The sequence below is a fragment of the Diabrotica undecimpunctata genome, chromosome 8, assembly GCF_040954645.1.
Source record: "Diabrotica undecimpunctata isolate CICGRU chromosome 8, icDiaUnde3, whole genome shotgun sequence".
Taxonomy (NCBI): Eukaryota; Metazoa; Arthropoda; class Insecta; order Coleoptera; family Chrysomelidae; genus Diabrotica; species Diabrotica undecimpunctata.
Window position 1 is genome coordinate 127,984,734 of NC_092810.1, and position 21,627 is coordinate 128,006,360.

General features: G+C 33.2%; 1 protein-coding gene across 3 annotated transcripts in view; it reads right to left on the reverse strand.

The window, feature by feature from the left end:
• blot (solute carrier family member bloated tubules) overlaps positions 1–21,627 on the reverse strand; it is a 133,596-nt gene that overhangs the window by 11,113 nt on the left and 100,856 nt on the right. For 2 of the 3 annotated variants that reach the window (XM_072541004.1, XM_072541005.1), the window contains 5 exons: positions 13,189–13,432; positions 7,608–7,753; positions 4,995–5,038; positions 4,492–4,584; positions 2,232–2,391 (listed from right to left, as the gene is read on the reverse strand). In XM_072541004.1, the coding sequence (XP_072397105.1) occupies positions 2,232–2,391; positions 4,492–4,584; positions 4,995–5,038; positions 7,608–7,753; positions 13,189–13,432 (687 nt within the window). Of the gene's footprint in view, positions 1–2,231; positions 2,392–4,491; positions 4,585–4,994; positions 5,039–7,607; positions 7,754–13,188; positions 13,433–13,745; positions 13,891–21,627 lie in introns of those variants that run through there. The other variant, XM_072541006.1, reaches the window with a different exon arrangement.

Sequence of the window (21,627 nt, forward strand, 5' to 3'; positions counted from 1 at the left end):
TTTTTTAGCTGCTTGCTTAGTCCAAAATAACATTTGTTTGCTAGCAGTACCCTCCGTTTTACTTCTTCAGATGTGTCATTATCGTTTGTTATGAGAGAACCCAAATATGTAAACTTATTTACTACCTCAAAATTATATTGGTCTATACTGAAGTTTTCTTCGCGTTTCTAGCTCTATCTCTGTTATTTGGAATAGATGCTAACATTTTGGTTTTTTCCTCGTTTATTTTAAGGCCCATATTTTGTGCGGCTGTCAAGAAGGTGGAAGTCATCTCTTTAAGTCCTCGTGTAGTACGTGCGATCAAATCCAGATCGTCAGCGTACGCCATAATCTGCGTTGATTTATTAAAGATTGTTCCCCTATTGTGTAACTCGGCATCTCTTATAGTCTTTTCTAACGCTATATTAAAGAGAAGGCACGCCAGCGCGTCTCCCTGCCGTAACCCTGCATATGTTTCAAACGCTTGTGACATATCGCCTTGTATTTGCACTCTGCAGATCACTTTACTCATAGTTGTTTTTACGAGCCTTATTAATTTATGGGGAATGTTAAGTTCATTCATGGCTTCGTATAATTTACCTCTTAGCACGTTATCATACGCTGACTTAAAGTCCACAAAGAGATGGAACGTGTCAATATTAAATTCATTGGTTTTTTCTAAGATTTGACGTAGCACAAAAATCTGGTCAATTGTTGACCTACCTGGCCTAAAACCGCTTTGATACTCACCAAGGATTTCTTCCACGTACGTACTTAAACGGCTGTACAGGGTGTTGGAGAATATTTTGTACATTGTATTCAGAAGAGTTATACCCCTATAATTTTTACATTCCAACAAATCTCCCTTTTTGTGCAGTGGACATATGATTCCAGTGCACCATTCCTCTGGCATTTGTTCTTCTTCCCAGACTTTGACTATTATGTTGTGAATTTGGTGCATAATGCTGTTACCTCCATGTTTGATGAGCTCTGCGGGGATACAATCCACTCCTGGGGACTTGCTATTTTTGATTCGTGTGATTGCGTCTTTCACTTCAAATATTGAAGGAGGTTCTACGTGAGTGTTATTTCTTGGTTTTTGGGGTGACGCATCATTTTCCACTTCGGTACCAAGTAGTTCTTTGAAGTGCTCAACCCATCTGCTTTGTACTGCGTCAGCGGTACTGACTATATGTCCATTTTTGTCTCTACACATCGTCAGCCGTGGTTTAAATTCTTTTCTTGTCTTATTTAGGATATTATAGAACTTTCTAGTTTCATTTTGCCCCTTTAATGATTGAAGCTCTTGCATAATCTGGTTTTCGAAGGTCCGCTTTTTCCTTCGATGTATGTGTTTTTCCTCCTTCCTAAGATCTTTGTACATTTGCTCCTTATCCCGTGTTCTTCTTTGTTGCATAAGTTTATATGCATAATTTTTTCTTTTAGTGATATCTTCACATTCATCGTCGAACCAACCGTTGCGTGGAGTGGATTCTTCTGGTCCTAGGACGTTGTTTGCCGCTTCCTTAATTGTTCTTCTACATATATCCCATTGCTCGCTAGCTGTTAAATTCTCATCTGTTGTGCTTTCATGTTCAAGGTAATTTTGATACCTTTCTAGTGCACGGGGCTCTTTCAAGAGTTTTAAATTGTAGCGAGTACTTTTCTTGCCCTTTTCTTTTTTTGCATTTGAGATTCTTGCTCTTCTAAATAACAAACAAAAAAAAAAAAAAATAAAGAACTAAAGTTTAGGTTTAAAAATTCGCACATCCTCATTGTTATTTCTTAAGATTCAAACTTAACTTTATCAACACAAGACAATTATACAGTACGTATCTACGTTTAATACTTAACCAAATGAATTTTATAGTCTGTTTGTCGATTAATTAGGTGTAGTGCTATTTTCTACGAAAAAATTAGTAATTGCGTGTCGTTTACATGGCAACCGTATGCCTTTATCGAGATAAATTATGAAATAAGCCCAGAATATAATGCGGTCGCTTAAAACAGATGCAAATATTAAAAAAATTAGTTTGTTTAGGTAAATATATTTTAAAGAAAGTTTCAACAGAAAAGTGAATAAAATTTTAAGAGAAAAGTGTGACTATATGAACATATGAAATACAATTAATTGTTTGTACATCATATTTCTAGGAAGGAACCCCCTCAACCCTCTCTCATAAGACGCCGCTGTTGGGTCCGTAGATATGTTTCCTTTTTATATTTATTATTAAATACACAAAAATACTTACATTAGCACTTTCCAGTAAACTCCAGTCGGCTTTGGTATAAAAGTATATCAATTCAGAATCATACATCATTGACTTCACAAAGAGCGCTATGAGACAAGCTAAAGTAGGGAAAATTAATAAAACTAGTGATCTGATAAAGCTTTTTGTCTTGCTTATTGTCCTAAAATAAATCAACATATTAATTATTATAAGAATCAAAGTATCGATGCAAAGTAATTAAAATAAAATAATATACCAGTTCTTAATGTATTTTAACAATAAGTTATTTTTTTTGACATATAAATCTACAATGAAGGCATAGGTAGGAATGATTATTTATTTCTTCATTTAGTTTACCTAATTTATTGCTTTTCGGAGTATTTGCTGAACACACATCTTTCTTTTTTTAACTTTTTTTTTTTGTATTCGTTGACAATTTTCTGTCTAACACACTTTAATTTCAAAAAGTCTAAGTGGTACTCCTTTACTAACGAACTGGATGAAGAGGTGAGCAAGAAGTAATCTAATCTACGCAGCTATGACGGATTGTGATTGTGATACGTGGTATACAGCCAGCTGCAGGAATTATTTTCCTTGTGGATTTTGATTTGGAAATATCATAAAGACATTCTTACGGAGGCATATACCTCAAGGTTACCACATTCAGCTCTTTTTAGGAGTGACCGACTTAGCTACAGACCTACTCAACGAGTACCAGGCTAAGTACGAGGTAGATCCATGCTCTGATAACACAATTCAGACTGACGAAGACCTTATAAGATATATAGCTGAGGGTAAAAAAGCAAAATTGCCCAAACATAAGTAAAGATCCTGCTGCATCATCTCCAGAACTCTTAAAGGTAATTCAGATCAAATAGCTATTACTAAATGGTAAGACTAAAAATAAGAAAACAAGAGAGAGAACAGACAAGAATTTTTGATGGGAAGAAAACTTCCTCATCAACACATAAAATAAAACAAAGTTGCTGGTCCATGCAACATTAAGGTAGAACAGATAAATCGTTTTGGGTCTATTACTAACTTGGACCTATTACTAAAGGAAAATCCACGTAGTCCCACTAGTGAAATTACCAACAGAGATAAAATCTTTCACCCAGTCTATGCCACTTTTACAAAGTTTCGAAAAGATGATTCTGGAGAAAATTGCCCAGACTGTGGACGAAAAGATTATCCTCGAATAAATGGCTTTCACACCCAGAAAGTCTTGCTGCGGCCAGGTTTTTAACTTTATGCAGTGTGTCGAAGATGGATTTGAGAAACGAGTAGTAACTGAAGGTGTCTTCATAAGTTTCCCTACAGCTTACCAGATACCGTCGTCTATCACAAATTACTAGTCAAGACAGAGTACTACATAAACACTCTTATCTTACAAGCATAATCAAGTGTATGTTACAGAGCAGAACCAAAGGGAGAAAGCAAAAGAACGGTGTGCCTCAAGAGTGCTATATCTTCTCTATTATATATTTACACCGATGACCAGCTCAATGTGTCACCCACCAGAAGATATATTTATGCAGATGACACGAACGTTTTTATGTGAGTTACCGTACGATGACAAACTCAAGTTGTCGTGCCACAAATGTTGTGCCACAAATGTCGTGCCTCAAATCAGCTTTTATACTTCGTTTGACGGCAGGTGAGTTTGCTCCTTCATTATGGGGGCTTCGGTCCTAGTAAAGATCTGTTATTGGATATTTGAAACCTACTCCTATCCAGTCTATACACTAGCTGCCGTAGCATCACCACATTTAAGAAGAAAAGTGAAGGCTTAAATATACAGGATAAAAGAGACAACAGAGGCACTCAATGCGTAATTACAGTAGGTACTACTGTCCGTCCCCTTAAATCAAGACACAACTTTATCTAAGGGACTGTTAAACGGAACCTCAGTGCACCGTAGATACAGAGTATACCGGACAACATTTACCTATAGCCTAATGAGTCACTCGCAATTAACGGAGGTCTGTCAAACTACAAGAGTTAGTGCTCGTTCAATCTTCACATTACTTCTTCGGTTATCTCTCTGGTAGTATGAACTCCCGTTCCTTTTGTTGGTCTTTATTGATTTCGTCATTAATTGTCATTTTTTAAATAGTCCTAATCTTAGCTCCACATTATGATATTAATGACAAAAAGATTCCTGATGTTTAATAATATAACTTTACTTGACATTCTCAGTTATTGATTACATAACCATACGTGTAAAGACGAATTTACTTATAATATGAATAATTATTGATAATTTTGAATAAATACTTACAGCAGGGCAGTTATTGCCCATATGGCAAATAATATCGAAGCGAATATCCCAAACCAATAGGGGTCTTCAAAGGCTGACTTTAAAAATGTGGACCTAGAGACAAATCATAATAAATATTTAAAAATAAAAAAAGTGATAAAGTAGGCGTTACCGTAGACTAGCGCGAAGCTTTATACTGTGTTTTCTGTATTTTGAAATTTTAAATAATATTTTTAAAATTGAATAAAGTAATTTTATTATTTTGTTTATTTATTTTAACAATTTTTTGTACATTCAAATCTAGATAAAACCGCTGTTAATTAATATCCCTATTATAGAATTTAATAAGATTGAAAAAGTTTATATGTTGTATAACGGACTCTCCTCGTCGCGTAAATGGACTCTTCCAACTATTTCGTGACGCCACTTTCGTGACGATCACCTCAGCATTTTACTATAGAGAAAAGTAATACAACGCCAGTATAGAAGCTTCGCTTCAAAAAACGTATTAGTTCTTCAATTACCTTAGACACTTTTGTCCGTCCTTGCCATAATGTGAGTATCCATCCTGAAAATTAGAATAGGATTTAGATATGATTTCAATAAATATACAAAGAGAGGCAAGCAAAATTTTATATTATAGCCATTAGTATTTAATGCATGAACCAAACGAGGTTGAAATGAAACATTCGAATAGAAACACAACTACTTTCAAAGTAACTGAATGTTTTGTAGTTGCTTTATCAGTATATACGTCTTTCAGGGATAAATTCTTCAGTCTCTAGTGTCAGTCAGAACAGGTATTGGAGATCTGAAAATTCTTTGGAATATAATTTTGCCGACCCCAATTTTCAAAAATGTTGTGTTTTTTGTTAGATCTGTTGATTACTTTGGATATTCAACTCTTTTATTGCAAACTAGAAGATTTTTTACTAGAAACCACTTTTACATACCTATTTTAAAGTTTAGCATATTAAAATATTAAATAAGCAATTTTAACGAATTATCCCTTGCCATTAGTAAAGCAAGATTCACAACAATTAGTAAAATTAATGGCATCAATTAAATCTTAAGTGGGTAATGGAATTGGAAAATTTAAAAATTTCCAAGTGATAATAACAGAAAACAACTAGGTACATGAAATTTATTTTTACATTCTTAAAAATTGATAAAAGCAAAAGGTATTAAACCCAAATTTAATAGAAAATTTATACTCTTGATATTTTAACGTGCGAAAAAGCCTCCACGTTTCTATTTATTTAATTTCTTCTGATTTCTCTAATTTCGTGAGACACTTTATATTTATTTTGAAATAATCTAAATAATCCATTTTTAAGACGCCGACATACTGCGAATAAGAAGCACTGGTACTTTTCGAACACAAATTTCAACCCTTTTATAACATAATCTCCAGAATCTTTACGTAGTTTTTTTGCCATGAATGTACCTAAATTTTCTAACGTAGTTATTTCCCTTCTGCAGCTAACTAAGATGTAACACTACTTCTGTTCGTCGGGAGACCCCTTTTTTTAATTGGGAAGATATATTATAATTATCTTAAATATCTATATAATAAAATGAACCACTTCTGTTCGTCGGGAGATCCCTTTTTTAGTTGGGAAGATATATCATAATTATCTTAAATATCTCTATTTTATTTTGGTATTTCTCGTTTCTTAAGGGTCCTAATTTCGACCGGTGCTCTGAAAATCTTCGCAATAAATTCCAACCGGTAACCTACCAAATCGCCACCAACAATCTAATTTTGACTGGTACCCTGCCAAATTTTCATTTGATTTTAATCTAAGCTAATCCGATTACTGAGATAGCCACTTGTGGACTTTCTTTGGATTTGAGACTGAATAATATTTATGTATTAAAAATTTTCACCTTCTTTATCGGAGTTTAAAGAGTTTTTATTTGCCGTCTACGAAACTGGACACAAATACTACGAAACTAGAAATTACAGATTACAGCCAGGCGGACCAGAGTTCTCATTTCGATGCGAATAATCTAAAGTTTTCATGGTTCAAATCTTGGCGTGGCGTGGGCAGAAAAATACAAACTTTGACATACAGTGGAACCTCGATTATCCGTCAGGGCACCGGACCGAGGGTATGACGGATAATCGAAAAGACGGTTAACAGAACATTAAAAAAAGTCATAGTATAACTCTCAAATTTTATTTGTATGTTTTATTTGACAATATAAGTGGGATTTATGTAAGTACAGTCGACTCAATTTGATTTAAAATATTCCGAAATCTTTGTTTTATTGTTACTTCACATTTTGCAACGGATGAATTTTCTTAATCGACGTAAAATCACCAAATCTACCTTATATGCTTCTTCTTGCCGAGAATACCACTCGATAAATTCTTGTATGTGCGATACAGCTTTTCTAGCTTCTTTACGCAAATCTTTGTGAGTTGCAATAGCATCATCAACATCGCCACCGTCAAAGTCTGTGTCAGATTCTATGTTTCGTCCGCCTCTATTGTCATTTCAACGATTTCATCCTCTGTCAGCAATCGATAGCCGTTTGCGTCTTCATCACAAATTAACCACTCGTTTATGTAATTTTTAAGCAACGAAAACAAAACAGTTGATCCAACCATAACTTCATTTGTTACCGCATCACGCTCGGCTGTCACGGGAGCATTTTCATCTTGAGTTGATTCAGGCTATAATTTATTCCACGCTCTTTTCAGCGTTACTCTCGAAACATCAGCCCAAGCATCCACAGCGTTGTCGACTGCATGTTTTAAATTGTATGCTTTCCAGTATTCTGGCAAAGAATATTTCTCTTCCATAACTAGGTTTTGAATAAATTTTTTTCTGTATCTTTTTTTGAATGTTTTAATGACCGATTGATCCATTGGCTGTATCAATGATGTTGTATTCGCAGGCAGAAAAGAGTACGTGATATTTCCATCGTCAATTCGCAGCATATCGGCTTCAGACGGTATATAGACTGCTGGTTATATAGACAATATAACTTATGTAAGAACGCTGACGGTTAACAGAGGTGACGGTTAATAGAGAGACGGATAATCGAGGTTCCACTGTAGTAGTTTAAGATCTTAAATGGATCTACGATTTAAATTAGAATACGTCAGTGACTAAGAGATTACTTACCTCTGTAATTTTCACTCCACTGGAACATTCCGCTAGAGGTATCGATCCTTTCGCGATCCAAATTACAAAATAGAGTGATATTCCCATATATAATGGATAGTAAATACTTAGCATATAGCCAGCCAAAAATTTTACATATCCAATTCCTGAAACATTATCAATAAAATATTAATGTTGTTTTTTTGTTTTATAATGAACTTTCAGCTTTCCTATATTATTGTATTATATTAAGGTGTATAATTAATATTTATTATAAGTTATTGTATGGTGCAATAGTTCTTTGAAAATATAGAACTGATGGTATCTTTATTTAATACAAATTAAGTAGGTATTACAAAAAATAAATATAATCAAAATGTATAGTTTTAACACAGTTAATATTCTTAATGATTTTGATTGAACTGGACTAGATTGGACATTAGGCAACTAGAAAAACATCAACTGTTCGAAATCCCACGATTAAGATCCTCACGAAATCTGGAACTCACGAAAACGACTCAGACAGTGGAAAAAACTAATGAATATTATAGCTAAACCTATTTTATAAAAAAAATTAGTGCATTATTACTAAAATATCATTAATATTATTACTAAATAAATTAGTGACTTTATTCCTATATACAGCAAAGTCAGAAAGGATGAAAGGAGTCATTTTGGACAACAGCTGCCAGTTTTACGAGATTATGTCCCGAACAATAACGTATATATTCAGGAGTCATTTTGGACAACAGCTGCCAGTTTTACGAGATTATGTCCCGAACAATAACGTATATATTTACCAAAATATCAACATGAATAAAAACTAAGCAATATACTTAAGATGCCGACCGACAGGAAGTTCTTCCTCGATGAAGAACGGAGTGGAAGACCGTCAGTTTCGGAGGCAGTTATCGAAATTGTCCAACGCGAAATATAAACCAGCGTATCTATATTTTATAGACTTGTCAAAGGCTTTCGATCACATCTAAGTCGAACACGTCTTACACCTACTGTATAAAACAAACATACCAATCAATATTATACAAACCATCGAAAACATCTACTTTCATAATCGAATACAGACAGTTAAGCCCACTTCTCTTTAATATAATAATGGACGAAATAATACAAGCAGTACGTAAAGGTCATGGTTACATAATGGGAAAGAAAGAAATCAAAATATTATGTTATGCAGACGACGCCGCATTAATCGCCGGGACAGAAGACGAGCTCCAAAGATTAACACACATCTTCAATACAACAGCCAAGAAATACAAAATAATAATATCAGCAGCAAAAACCAAATGTATGACAACATCTAAATACCCACTACGATGTAAAATCGAAATTGATGGGAAAATAATAAAGCAGGAAGCAAGGTTTAGATATCTGGGAATAGATATAACTAGTTACGGAAATGTTGAAGAAGAAGTACGACAACAAAGCTTAAAAGCAAGTAAATCGGCGGGATCTCTTAATGACACAATCTGGAAGAACAAACACCTAAGACAAGACACAAAAACAAGAATCTATAAAGCAGCAATTAGACCTATATTGACATACACGGCGGAGACAAGACCTGACACATCTAAAACGAGACAACTACTAGAAACGACAGAGATGAAAATACTTCGACCAATATCAGGGAAAAGTCTGTTGGATAGGGAGAGAAGCGAAAACATAAGAAGAGCATGCAATATAGAAGACAAAAATGGATGGGTGATAAAACTTAAACAGGAGTAGAACGAACACATAAGTAGATTGGCAGAGGATAGGATGGTACGAATAGCACGAGAAAAGTCACCAAATGGACGAAGAAGTATTGGCAGACCAAGAAAAAGGTAGTGCGATAATTTAAACAATTTAGGAGGCTAATATTGAAGAAGAAATAGGCTTTAACGCCTACATACAAGGAGGAAGAAGAAGAAGAAATGTTTCAAAACAGAAGGATCAACGTCCGTGAACTTGTTGTTTCCTGGAAGTTCTTACGATACAGTGGAAAGAGGTATTACAAGTGTAGAGTAGAGACTAAAAAATTGGGTTTGACAAGTGTAGTGTTCTATGGGTACCGCGGTCATTGTGTGTACCACAAGTGTAGTGCTCATCAGTTTCTTCAAGTGTCAAGAAGATAAGGAAGGATTGTTGGACTCCATTGCAAGGGGAGACGAAATGTGAGTGTTTTATTTCATTCCCGAAACAAAACAAAAATCCAAAAAGTAGCGTCAACCGGTGTCCCCAGTCGCAAAAAAGTTAAAAGAACCTGAGCTCATGGTCAGTGAATTTTGCGATCGTAAGGGGATACTGCTGGTTTATTTCATGACAACCTGAGACAACAATAAATTCAGACAGATATTATGTAATAATAAGAAAACTCAGGCTTCACGACAATGCCTGACCTCACATCTCCTGTCAAGCCCAGGAACTTTTGACGCATTTTGGCTCGATTTTCATGCGCCACTTACTTTGCAATATAGATCTCGCGCCTAGTGGCTCTAGTGATCACTTGTTCCACAAGTTAAAGGAATACTTGAGATTTCAACGCTTCTAAAGCAACGATGAAATCAAAGAAGGGGTGAAACGATTCCTCAAGGGGTTGGCGACGAAGTTCTATGATACTGAAGTATGAAAATTAGAGTTCTATCTAAAAAATGTGTACAAAAAGATGGCGGGTTTGTAGAAAAATCGAACAAGCTTTCTTATTTCAAAAGTTGTAAATTTCTATGAGAATAAACAATGTTTTCTATTTGTAAAATTGATGGGAACCTTATTGGCTTTTTCAAAACTTATAAATGCAATATTAGTTTCTATAACTAGTGTTTCGATTAATGATTAACCAATAGATAATTTAGCGGATATGTCTATTTCAGAAATACCATGAAATTTGTGCAACTCTTTAAAAACAATTCATAAATCTACACAAAAAACTGTTAGATAATTTGAAAAAAGCTTACAGAACGCTGAATAACATTGTACAGGTCAGGAAACCATGAGAGTTGTTAGGGTGAGAGAATTCTGATGTATAGGCTGAATATCTATTTTTTGCTAAATGATACATTCTTACGATATAAAGAAGCACGTGTGGTGAAGGATGACCTTAAAGATGATTTAAAATTGAAATTCCCGTTACCAATAGTCATGAATATTAGTCATAATATTGCACGTTTTCAATTAAGATGGAATTAATTGAAAAAAATTGGGACGTTAGGTAGGTGATGATTCGTGTAATGACTAATTTGACGACATTGGAGTACTACATCCTTGAGAATTTTATTTAATGGGTGGAATGTAAGTTTCCGTATAGTTCAATAACATATTAAATAGGTAGCTAGAAATATGTCTTATATGTACATAAAATGGATAATAAAAATAAAACCAATAAATTTTAATTTTTTTTAAATCTCCGCAAGTATATTGCGTCGATTTTTAAATTTAATGTTCTACATTTTACAATAAAATTTCATTATACAAGGTGATACACATTACAGTGATGGCGTCATCAGCTCTTTTTTAAATGTAACACCCTATATTTTAGGACATTTTTAGATCGATAAAAATGAGCTGATTTCAAAAAAGTATAATACTCGGGTCTAATGGATATAATTTGAAAGATATGCGCTTAGAAAATAAATTATTTATTACCAATTGCAAAAAAGTAGCCTACTTCTAGTTTTTGGAAAACTGTAATTATTTTTAGTAACGTTTAATAACAATTAAGTAGTACAATAATTGTATTAAGTCGTGAATGTTCTGTATTATTGCTTAGAATTTTAAGTAGAAATGAATTTGAGTGTAAAGCAAAGAATTGAAATACTCATGATGATTGGGTATGGAGACAAATGGCGCACTCAGATGGAAGTGTGTAATTTATTTAATGATAAATATCCAGAAATACTCATCACGCAGTCAACAGTAAGTAAGATTAAAAAGAAATTTCGAGAAACTGGTACAGTTGAAAATGCACGCAAATCAGGTCGTCCCTCTGTAAATTATGTTACAACATTAGATGTTCTTCTTGCTTTTGCAGAAGATGCGCACACTTCTGTTCGTAAGGTTAGTAGTGATCTCAATGTTTGCAAAACAACGGTACACAAAGTACGTAAAAGTAAGTAAAGTAAGTAAAATGCACATTTGTTCAGGAATTAAACGAGGATGATCCAGATAAAAGAATACAATTTTGCGAAATAATGATGGATAACAGCCACCAAAACCCTCTCTTGGTTCAAAATATTATTTTTTCTGATGAGGCTACATTCAAATTAAATGGCGAGGTCAACCGTCAGAATTGTAGATACTGCTATTTCGAAGGTAATTTAAACGGGCCAGCATACCTTCAGTTTTTAAGTGGGTATCTCGTACCTACTTTAGTTAATTTATTCCCCAGTACAATTAATCTTAGAGGTTTTGATAAAACGCCTTTGGTGCGCCTCCGCATTATGCTTTAGATGTTCGAAGGTACCTAACGAAATTTTTCCGAACAGGTGGATTAGAAGACGTTGACATATTGAATGGCCAGCGAGGTCGCCAGACCTCAATCCTTTGGATTATTTTATGTGGGGTCATTTAAAGAATGTTGTTTATAAAACGAAACCTGCAAATATTGGAGACTTAAAAACAAGAATTCGTAAAGAAATAAACAATATTTCTCAAGAAAGCATAAACAAGGTTCTACAAGAATTTGTACAGCGTTTGGGTTACTGTCAAATACAACAAGTGCTACAAGTCGAACATTTAAGATTAAGTCATTTATTAGTTACTGGATTACTTTCAAGTTATTTATTATAATTTATTTATAATTTATTAATATTATAAATCAATAAAAATTAATTTTCTAAGCGCATATCTTTCAAATTATATCCGTTAGACCCCCAGTATTATACTTTTTTGGAATCAGCTCATTTTTGTCGATCTAAAAATGTAATAAAATACAGGGTGTTACATTTAAAAAAAGCCGATGACGTCATCACTGTAATGTGTATCAACTTGTATAATGAAATTTTATTGTAAAATGTAGAACATTAAATTTAAAAATCGACGTGTTTTAGATTTTTTTAAAAAGGCTTTTCATTTAGGAAATATCGAATTTATTCCTTACTTTACGGACACACTGTATACTGGACAGAAGCGTCAGCATTTACATAGACGAATTGTTACACACAAAAACAGTATAAAAAACAATAAACCAAACAATACATCCTTAGCTAACTATTCCTTGGAAAATTACAGATTTTAGAAGAAAAGTTAAATAACAATAAAATTTGAATATTGGAAATGTTTCGACACTGGCACAGTGTCATTTCACATCTTACTTAAAGTGCACAGATAGAAACCGTGTATGTATTTATTTCTTAAGGAATCACCTGTTTCTAGTTTTACAAGTAATCAGACCAGCAGAGTATGATAGAATTTTTATTCTATTTATTTATATAGTATTTATTTACTTATGTGATTGCTAGATGCTTCCAGTTCTTTAACTACCTCTATTTTTCTTTCGTTGTCTTTATAGATTTGTGGTGTATTTATGGAATATGTTACCAAATCATTAAAACAAATAATAAATGGTTAAAAATATTATTAATATAAAAAGTAATTAAAATTATATCACCTCTAAAGAATGGTACCACCCTCCAAGATTTAATAAACCCCTCCTGTGCAAGCTGTCCAATTCCTAACTCAAGGAAAAGAAGTGGCAGTCCAATAAAAATAGTTAATATTAAATGTGCTATTAAAAATGGTAGTCCACCACGTATCATTGTCGTTTGTGGTAATCTGTACAAATTTCCTAATCCTAATGCCATGGACATGGTGCAAAGTGTCGTGGATATATAATACATCATCGTCTGGCATGACTGAAACAACAAAAAATCATCAATTAGTTACCAAACACATGTTTCACTAAAGTTTTAAATACTAAACCATTTTTCTCCGAGAGAAGGGAAATAAAATAACTAATGAAAGGTAAGAATTCCAATGGTTGGCCCTATACAATAGTTTAAATAAACTTACAGTAAAGTGAAAAACTTCTAGTGTAAAATGGTATACATATATTTCAATACATTAAAAAAAAAAATGAAATTTTCCAAACGGATTTTAATATCATCAAAACGTTTATAAAACTATCATCAGTGAATACATAATTAGCAATTGAAACTATCCACTTACCAACTTAAATATCTTAAAAAGTCTGAAGTTTCATTAGAGTTTAGTTGACTGATATCTTTCATAGGACACACGTGTAGTCCTCGTTTCGAGTAGGGTTCAGTATGTTCGCTTAAAGTTAAATCTTTTAACATCCACCTTCTGCTGCTTCAATTTGGATTTTATGACATTTAAAACGTAATTAAAAGGTTATTATACATTGTTAAGTGGTTAGTATTAATGGCTATGTGTTTACTGATGATGGTCTGATAAGACCAAAAAGTTCTGATTAAATTGGAAAACTTTTTTTAATATATACCATTTTACAAAAAAAAAAAACGGGTGTGGCAGTCCAGTGGGACTGCCGATAGAAGTTACACTTCTATACATGCATTCGCTGTTACAAATTTATTTGGGAGTCAATCTGCACAATCATTACATATGTAATGCTATAGGTAAGACATAGCAGAAAGAGAAACATAATTAATAACAACTTACTAACAATTAATAAACAACATTTGACCTGTAATAGGAGTATAGTAAATGAAGGATTGAATCAATATTGTGATGAAAATGTATATTTTTATTTTCATATATGTATGAAAGGAGTTGAATGCAAAAATTTTTTTACACATACTCTGCAGTAAAATTCATTGTTTATTTTGTTATTAATATAAAAATACAATACAATATACTGCAACATAATTCAATATAATAATACAATACAAATTAAAATGCAAGATTCATAAGTATTTAAAAATGACAATAATATACATAAAAAAAATACACTACAATACAGTGCAACATAATTCAATATAATAATACAATATACTATTGTGATATTTAAAGTCTTGGTGCGCCAAGCAATAATTAGCTAATTAATTGTTTTGATTAATTAAAATTATCTAGATAATATGATTATGACTCTATCACAATTTTTAATTCTTTTATCTCAGGGTTAAATTCGTGCTTCAATATCTATGCTATTACATGTGAAAGGTAAGGTCCAGAGAATACCGGAATAATAAAAAACACATATGATCTAACACTATATGTTGAAATAAAAATAATGAAATAATTCACACTCAAAAGTTTTCAATAAACAAATCTCATATAATGATTCTCAAAATTTTGTTCTCCGTACGTGAACAATCAAAATTAATGGTACAAACAATATTAATTGAAATCTCAAAATCCCAAACTATTCTAACTCTCCTAATCAAAATATTTATATCCTTTCTAAAGTACGTGTAAAAATTGTGTTATCAATAAAAGAAAAAAACTGCAGAAACAAAAATATCTCTCTCTGATGATGAGTGGTCCAAATCCTTGTTCCTTGTAGACTATATTATCTCCTCTCAACCGCTCCCTATGTAATCAGCAATCTTACACAGATTGTTGCAAGTATATCGTCCTTAATGATCTCCTTCAAAAGCACAAATCATTCAAATTATGATAGCCTTTCTCCTCTCGATAAACTGAATCTCTCGTTGGCCCGAGTGAAAAATGACTCTTGGAATATCTTCTCTTTACGATAAACTGAATCTCTCGTTGGCCTGAACAGTGACTCTTGGAATATAAGTAGAGAAATATGACTTACAATATTTTGCTGCTTCAGCTTCTGTCAGATACACTAACTCCACAAAAACTCACTAACATTCAACACTACTGCTTGCTACATTTCAGGAACCGCCAGAGAACAATCACTGTTCGTCTTACAGACTTGGAAACCCTCATTCTCTCTTCTCTCTCCTTAATCTCCCTAAACTTTTTCCTACATACTTATCCCACCTTTTTCAATCTCCGCCAATCAAAACTCGTCACAATTCCCCCATTTTTTCATTTCGATAACAAACAAATTTTTACCTATAATTATAAATTTCCTAAAACTTATTTACAAATAATATTTTTCTATAATTCTTAAAAACTAACAAAAACCTCTTTCTATAATCCCTTCTATTGTCTTTAATCACTGCATTAATGTATTTCAATTGTCTTTGGATTTCACTTAAAATTATGCGGGTCACTCAAGTATAACAAAGAAATAATTTATGCAAAGCTTACATTTTGTTTAGTACAGGTAATCCAAGAATTTAATAACTTTCCTTCTCCGAAATGTTTGTTGGATATTATCCTACTTATCTGAATTATTTTAATGTTTTTGAACTTTGAAATATTTTTAAACAAACCAATATTTTTCTCGATTTTACATATCATAACAATACATAACTTTTCTACTTACCCATATGTTTAATTTACCATGTAATAATATTAATAAAAAAGTCCTACCCGACTGGGAATCGAACCCCGGTCTCCCGCGTGACAGGCGGGGATACTGACTACTATACTACCGAGGACATGACACAAACTTATTTCAAAATTGACAGTTCTGGGTCATACAGTGATTTATTGAGATTATTATTTTGAAATACAAAAGACTAATATAATTATGAACATTTAATAAATAATACAAAACATATCAGATAAATAATAATATTAATAAATATTTTATTATATATATAATATTATATGTATATATATAATATATATAATATTAAATATATATATACAAAAGGAACATGTTTATATTCGAGAGAGGAAGAGAGGGAAAATATATCTTCTGTCTCTCTCTTACTCATTATCTTACATATGTAATGATTTCACAGATTCACTCCCATACACATTTCCAACGTGGAGCGCGCGTATAGAAGTATAACTTCAAAAAGTTTTTAAATAAGCAATTAAAAAATGCATGTAAGCTGATAATATCAGGAAAGATTTCCGCTAGTAAAGCGTCTCTATTGTACCATATTCCTAAATCAACTTTACGAGATCACGTAACTGGAAGTAGGGGTAAAAAAAGTTGTGAATTTGGAAGAGCAACTGATCTACTACCACAAAATGAAAAAAAGATCGCAGATTGTATAAGAACTATGGAAAAAGGGGGGTGCGGTCTATCCCGAAAGGATATATTATCAAAGGTGGAATATTTTGTTAAACTAAATAAGTTGAAGACTCAGTTTAAATACGGGCGGCTAGGACCAGATTGGTTTATTAAGTTTCGAATAACAAATGGATTGTCCATCAAAAAACTTGATGATGAATGGACCGCCCCAGAATTAGATCCAGACAAGCCCCTGTTGTCCTCTGCGATAACCAAAAATGGATCGATGGAAAGCAAGTTTTCCGGAATTGCCTTAAAAATATTATTTTAAAACAGTTTAAAGACCGCCCTGTACTTCTGCTACGCATATTTGGATAGAAATAATCGAGGATGCAATGAAAGAAAATGTTACAATTTTAAATCTTCCCCCACAATCCAATTATTTGTTGCAGCCATAAAATTTGGCTGTGTTAAAATTTCTTAAGGACTCTTGGGATGCGAAACTAGTTAAGTGTTAAAGACACATTCCTGGTAAAAAAAATATTTCGACTATTAATGCAACAGTTTTGGTCTGACTTGAATCCTGATATAACACGAAGTGGTTTTAGAAGGGCAAAAATTTATCCTTGCTACAATACCGTTATTTCTAAACATAAATGCGATCGATCCCATAATATACTATCGATACACAGAACATGTTACAGCCAAAAATTCGGTAGAATCTTTAAATAAGATTACTATAACTAATGGTACTACAAATAATAATAGCTCTAATCAACCTGTCGAGCCCACTGCATCAACTGGTGCAATTACGTTCGAAGAACTCCTTTTATTTTCAATGAAGGATGGTCAAATACAACAAAAATTACCAAAAAAAAGTGGGTAGTTTCTGGTGTTGAAATAGTTACCAGAATTGTAGTATTAGATCGTCTAAAAGAAAGAAAAAATGAAACGAACGGAAAAAAACATTAACAAACGAAAACAAAAAAATAGGCATCAAGAATCAGAGAGTGAAACAGACATTGAAGCAGACTATAACGAAAAAAACGATGAAACATTGGAAGATGTTATATCATCATCCGTTTTGAGTCAACTGCTGGACAAAGGCCTCCCGTAAATAATTCCAATGTATTCTATCTTGAGCACCCTGAATCCAGTTGTGTTGAATGCGATTGGTGTCATTTGACCACCTTGTTGGAGGACGTCCTCGATTACGATAAACATCGTGTATAGGTCTCCATTCCAGAATTTTCTTCGTCCACCTTCCATCTTTTAATCTGGCAACATGCCCCGCCCAGTTCCATTTCAACGTTGTAATCCTTTGAACTGCGTCAGTAACACCAGCTTTTCTCCTAATTATTGTACTTGATACTCTGTCTCTGAGGGATATATTCAGCATTGACCTCTCCATCGTTCTCTGTGCCACTTGATTACTTTTCTGGTAAGAGTCAATGTTTCTGCTCCATACGTTAGAACTGGGAGTACACATTGATCAAAGACCTTCCTTTTCAAGCACATGGGAATATCTGATCTAAAGACTTCTCTCAGTTTTCCGTAAGCCGCCTATGCCAGTCTTATTCTCCTGTTTAGCTCCGTTGTTTGATTATCTCTTCCTAATTTAATCTCGTGGCCCAGATATTTATAGCTATACACCTGTTCAATTTGCGTGCCGTTAGTTGAGATGTTTTTCTCCAGTACTAGGTTGGTCATATATTGTGTTTTGGAGAAATTAATTTTAAGTCCAACTCGTGTACACGATCTCTGAAGGTCTTGAAGAAGCTGGCAGGCATGATCTACCCGGTCTGCAATAAGGACTATGTCGTCTGCAAATCTCAAGTTGTTCAGAAATTCTTTATTTATGTTGACTCCAATATTTTCTCAATTATTGTTTCTCGTATCACTCTGCAACAAAGCGGTGAATAGCTTAGGAGAGATGGTATCTCCTTGCCTAATACCTCTCTCGAAGGGAAATGTATTTGTGTTGCCATAATACATTCTAACTGCAGATGTTATATACATAGTATCAAAAATGGAGGAAGGTTAAGTTAGGTTAGGTTCAATATCAGTGGCCGCTTAACCACCCTTTCACTCGACCTAAGAGGTCTATTTTGGCTATCTAGAATGGAGGAAGAAAATTATAAACTAGTTAAGGAAAATCGCAGTACTGATAATGCTGATTGTAATGACTGGGTTTTGATTCAATTTCCGGAAAAGGAACATAAAACATTAGATCGGATAGATTTTAGAGAAAAAAAGAACGTCGCAGAATCTGCAGTTCTTGTAAGGTTTTAAGAAAATCGGGCTTTTTCAAATAGAAATCTGTGTTTCAGTATTTTCCAGTAGATAATATTACAACTTATATGACGTATTATATTGTCCTGTTATTACCAAAGCCAGCTATTGGAAGATGCGGGGAAATTACTTCTGTGGATTTTAATAAGTACTCTGTATAATCAGGACAAAATGTTTTTTAGCGTTAAGGCATTTAGTATAAAATACTTACTACTAACCAAAAACTGTAAAAATTGCGTTTTCTTTACTTTTGTAACAGTCAAATCCTTTGAAGTTACTAAACATAAGGTATATCTTTCAGTTAAATATATTCTCCTCTTAATAGAGACGTTCAAAGAAGAAAAAATCTTTCTTTCAATTACGTTTGAGTTGGTAACTCCCAAGTGTATCAAGTATCAAGATAAATTAAATCTTAAAAAATCGTTTCAAAGAACATAGATATATAAAATGCAGTTGCCGCATATTATTTACAACTATTGCCAGTAGCGTTCTAATACCTCAAGTGTACTTACCCCAGGCATATGGGGCGAGTGCGTACTCAGATGTCTAAAAAAAGTTGTTCATTTTGGATATTTATTGTTTTTCAAAAAAATGGTTACACATACTTCATTATAAGGATCAGAAGAATAAAATAAAAATAATAATATTATCATATTTTTGAGTTTTATGTTTGACATTATTTTATTTCCGAACTTAAGAATTTTTTCGAATGCACTTGCCCCACCTTACCTTATATAAAAAAACTTAAAACTATTAAATTAATAAATATCACACTAAAAATAAGTTAGTTAATAAATATGGTGGCGACAGGGCCGTTCCTGGCGGGTATGCAATGAATGCCCCGCACGCAGGCGCTAAATTTTAGGGGCGCCAAATACATATTTGGTTACCATTACAAAAATATTCTCACTTCTAAAACAAAAAAAGTCAGTGTTCAGTACTTCCCCGGTAAGCGCTAAAGCAATCACTTCATCTGATTGCTATTCCCTATTATAATACCAAAATTACTAATTAAACTACCACCCTACAATTTTATTAGTGTCAGCACACGGAGCGCCGTCTAATGCCGCTCGCCGCGTTTGTGTAAAGAATGTACTATTGATAAAGAGCAACAAAAATATTATGAAATTGAAAAACAGCGATGGCGTGGAATCATTAAAAGAATGATTTGTATTGTGCAGTATTTACCTGGCCAAAATTTAGCTTTTAGGGGTGACAGTACGAATCTTTATGAGACTAATAATGGCAATTTTTTGAAATTCGCTAAATTCGATCCAATTATGATGGAACACCTGAGCAATATTCGAAGGTCTAAAGGGTTGTGCCGAAATATGCCTCATTACCTGAGCAATCACTTCCAAAATGAATTAATTCATTTATTGTCAAGAAATACTCAGAAAGAAATTCTGAGTTGCCTCAGAACAGCAAAATATTACTCTATTATTTTGGATGAATCTCCAGATGCTATCCATGTTGAGCAGCTGACGGTCATAATTCGCTTCGTTTATTGTTCTCCATATGAAGTCGAAATTAGAGAACACTTTCTGGGTTTTTTCAAAGTTTTAAATACTAGAGGAGAAGGGCTCTTCAATTTTTTAAAAGAAGAAATATTATCAAAATTTGAAATAAACCTCGATAGCATGAGAGGTCAGGGTTACGACAATGGGGCAATTATGTCTGGCAAGCATGTGGGCCTTCAAGCTCGAATTCAAAAAATTAATCCCAGAGCAATGGTTTTGCCTTGTTCAGTTCACACTTTTAATTTAAGTGTCAACGATGCAGCTAAAATTTCATATGAGACTAGTTTTTTTTCAATTATTCAGGAGTTGTTCAATTTTTTTTCTGCTTCACCCTACAGATGGGGCATTTTAAAAAGGAATGTACCAAATTCAACTTTAAAATCAGTAAGTGAAACACGATGGGAAAGCAGAGTCAAAGCCATTCGCTCTCTTAGGTTTCAATTCCTCGAAATTTGTAAAAGTTTACATGATTTGGTGGAAGATAATTCAAGAGATATGAACACGAAACATTCGGCACTATTAGACAAAATTAAAACGTTCAAATTCATTTTTTCTATTATAATTTGACATGATGTGTTAACAAAAGTTAATATAGTAAGTAAAATGGTCCAGAATCCAAATACAACTTTAAATGAATGCCATACAGAAATAAAACATCTTATTATTTATTTCACTGAAAAAAGGTCAGACAAACATTTCGAGATTTTCAGGAATGAGGCTGTAGCAGAAGCAGAAAAAAGTGATGTAGAGCAAACATTTCCATTATTAAGACAAAGAAAGACGAAGCTTCAATTTTCGTATGAAGGTACAGATGAAACAGTATTCGATCCAAAACAAAAATTTAAGATCAGTTTTTAGTTTCAAATTTTGGACACAACAATTCAATCCCTACAAAGGCGCTTTGGGGGAATAGATAAGAGCCACGATTTATTTGGATTTTTATGTAATTTTCAAAATCTAGATTCTGATGTGATTAAAAGATCATGTATGGATTTGGATCTAGCTTTACAAATTCAACATGAAGGAAACGTATGCAAAGATATTGATGGTCTTGATTTGCATAATAAAATTCTGTCATACAAAGTTCTTAACCCAATCACAGACTCTAGCAAAATTTCGGATTCGCCCATAGATATTTTAAATTATATAACAAAGAAAAATTTACAATCCTTGTTTCCAAATCTATTTATAGCCTTGAGAATATTCCTGA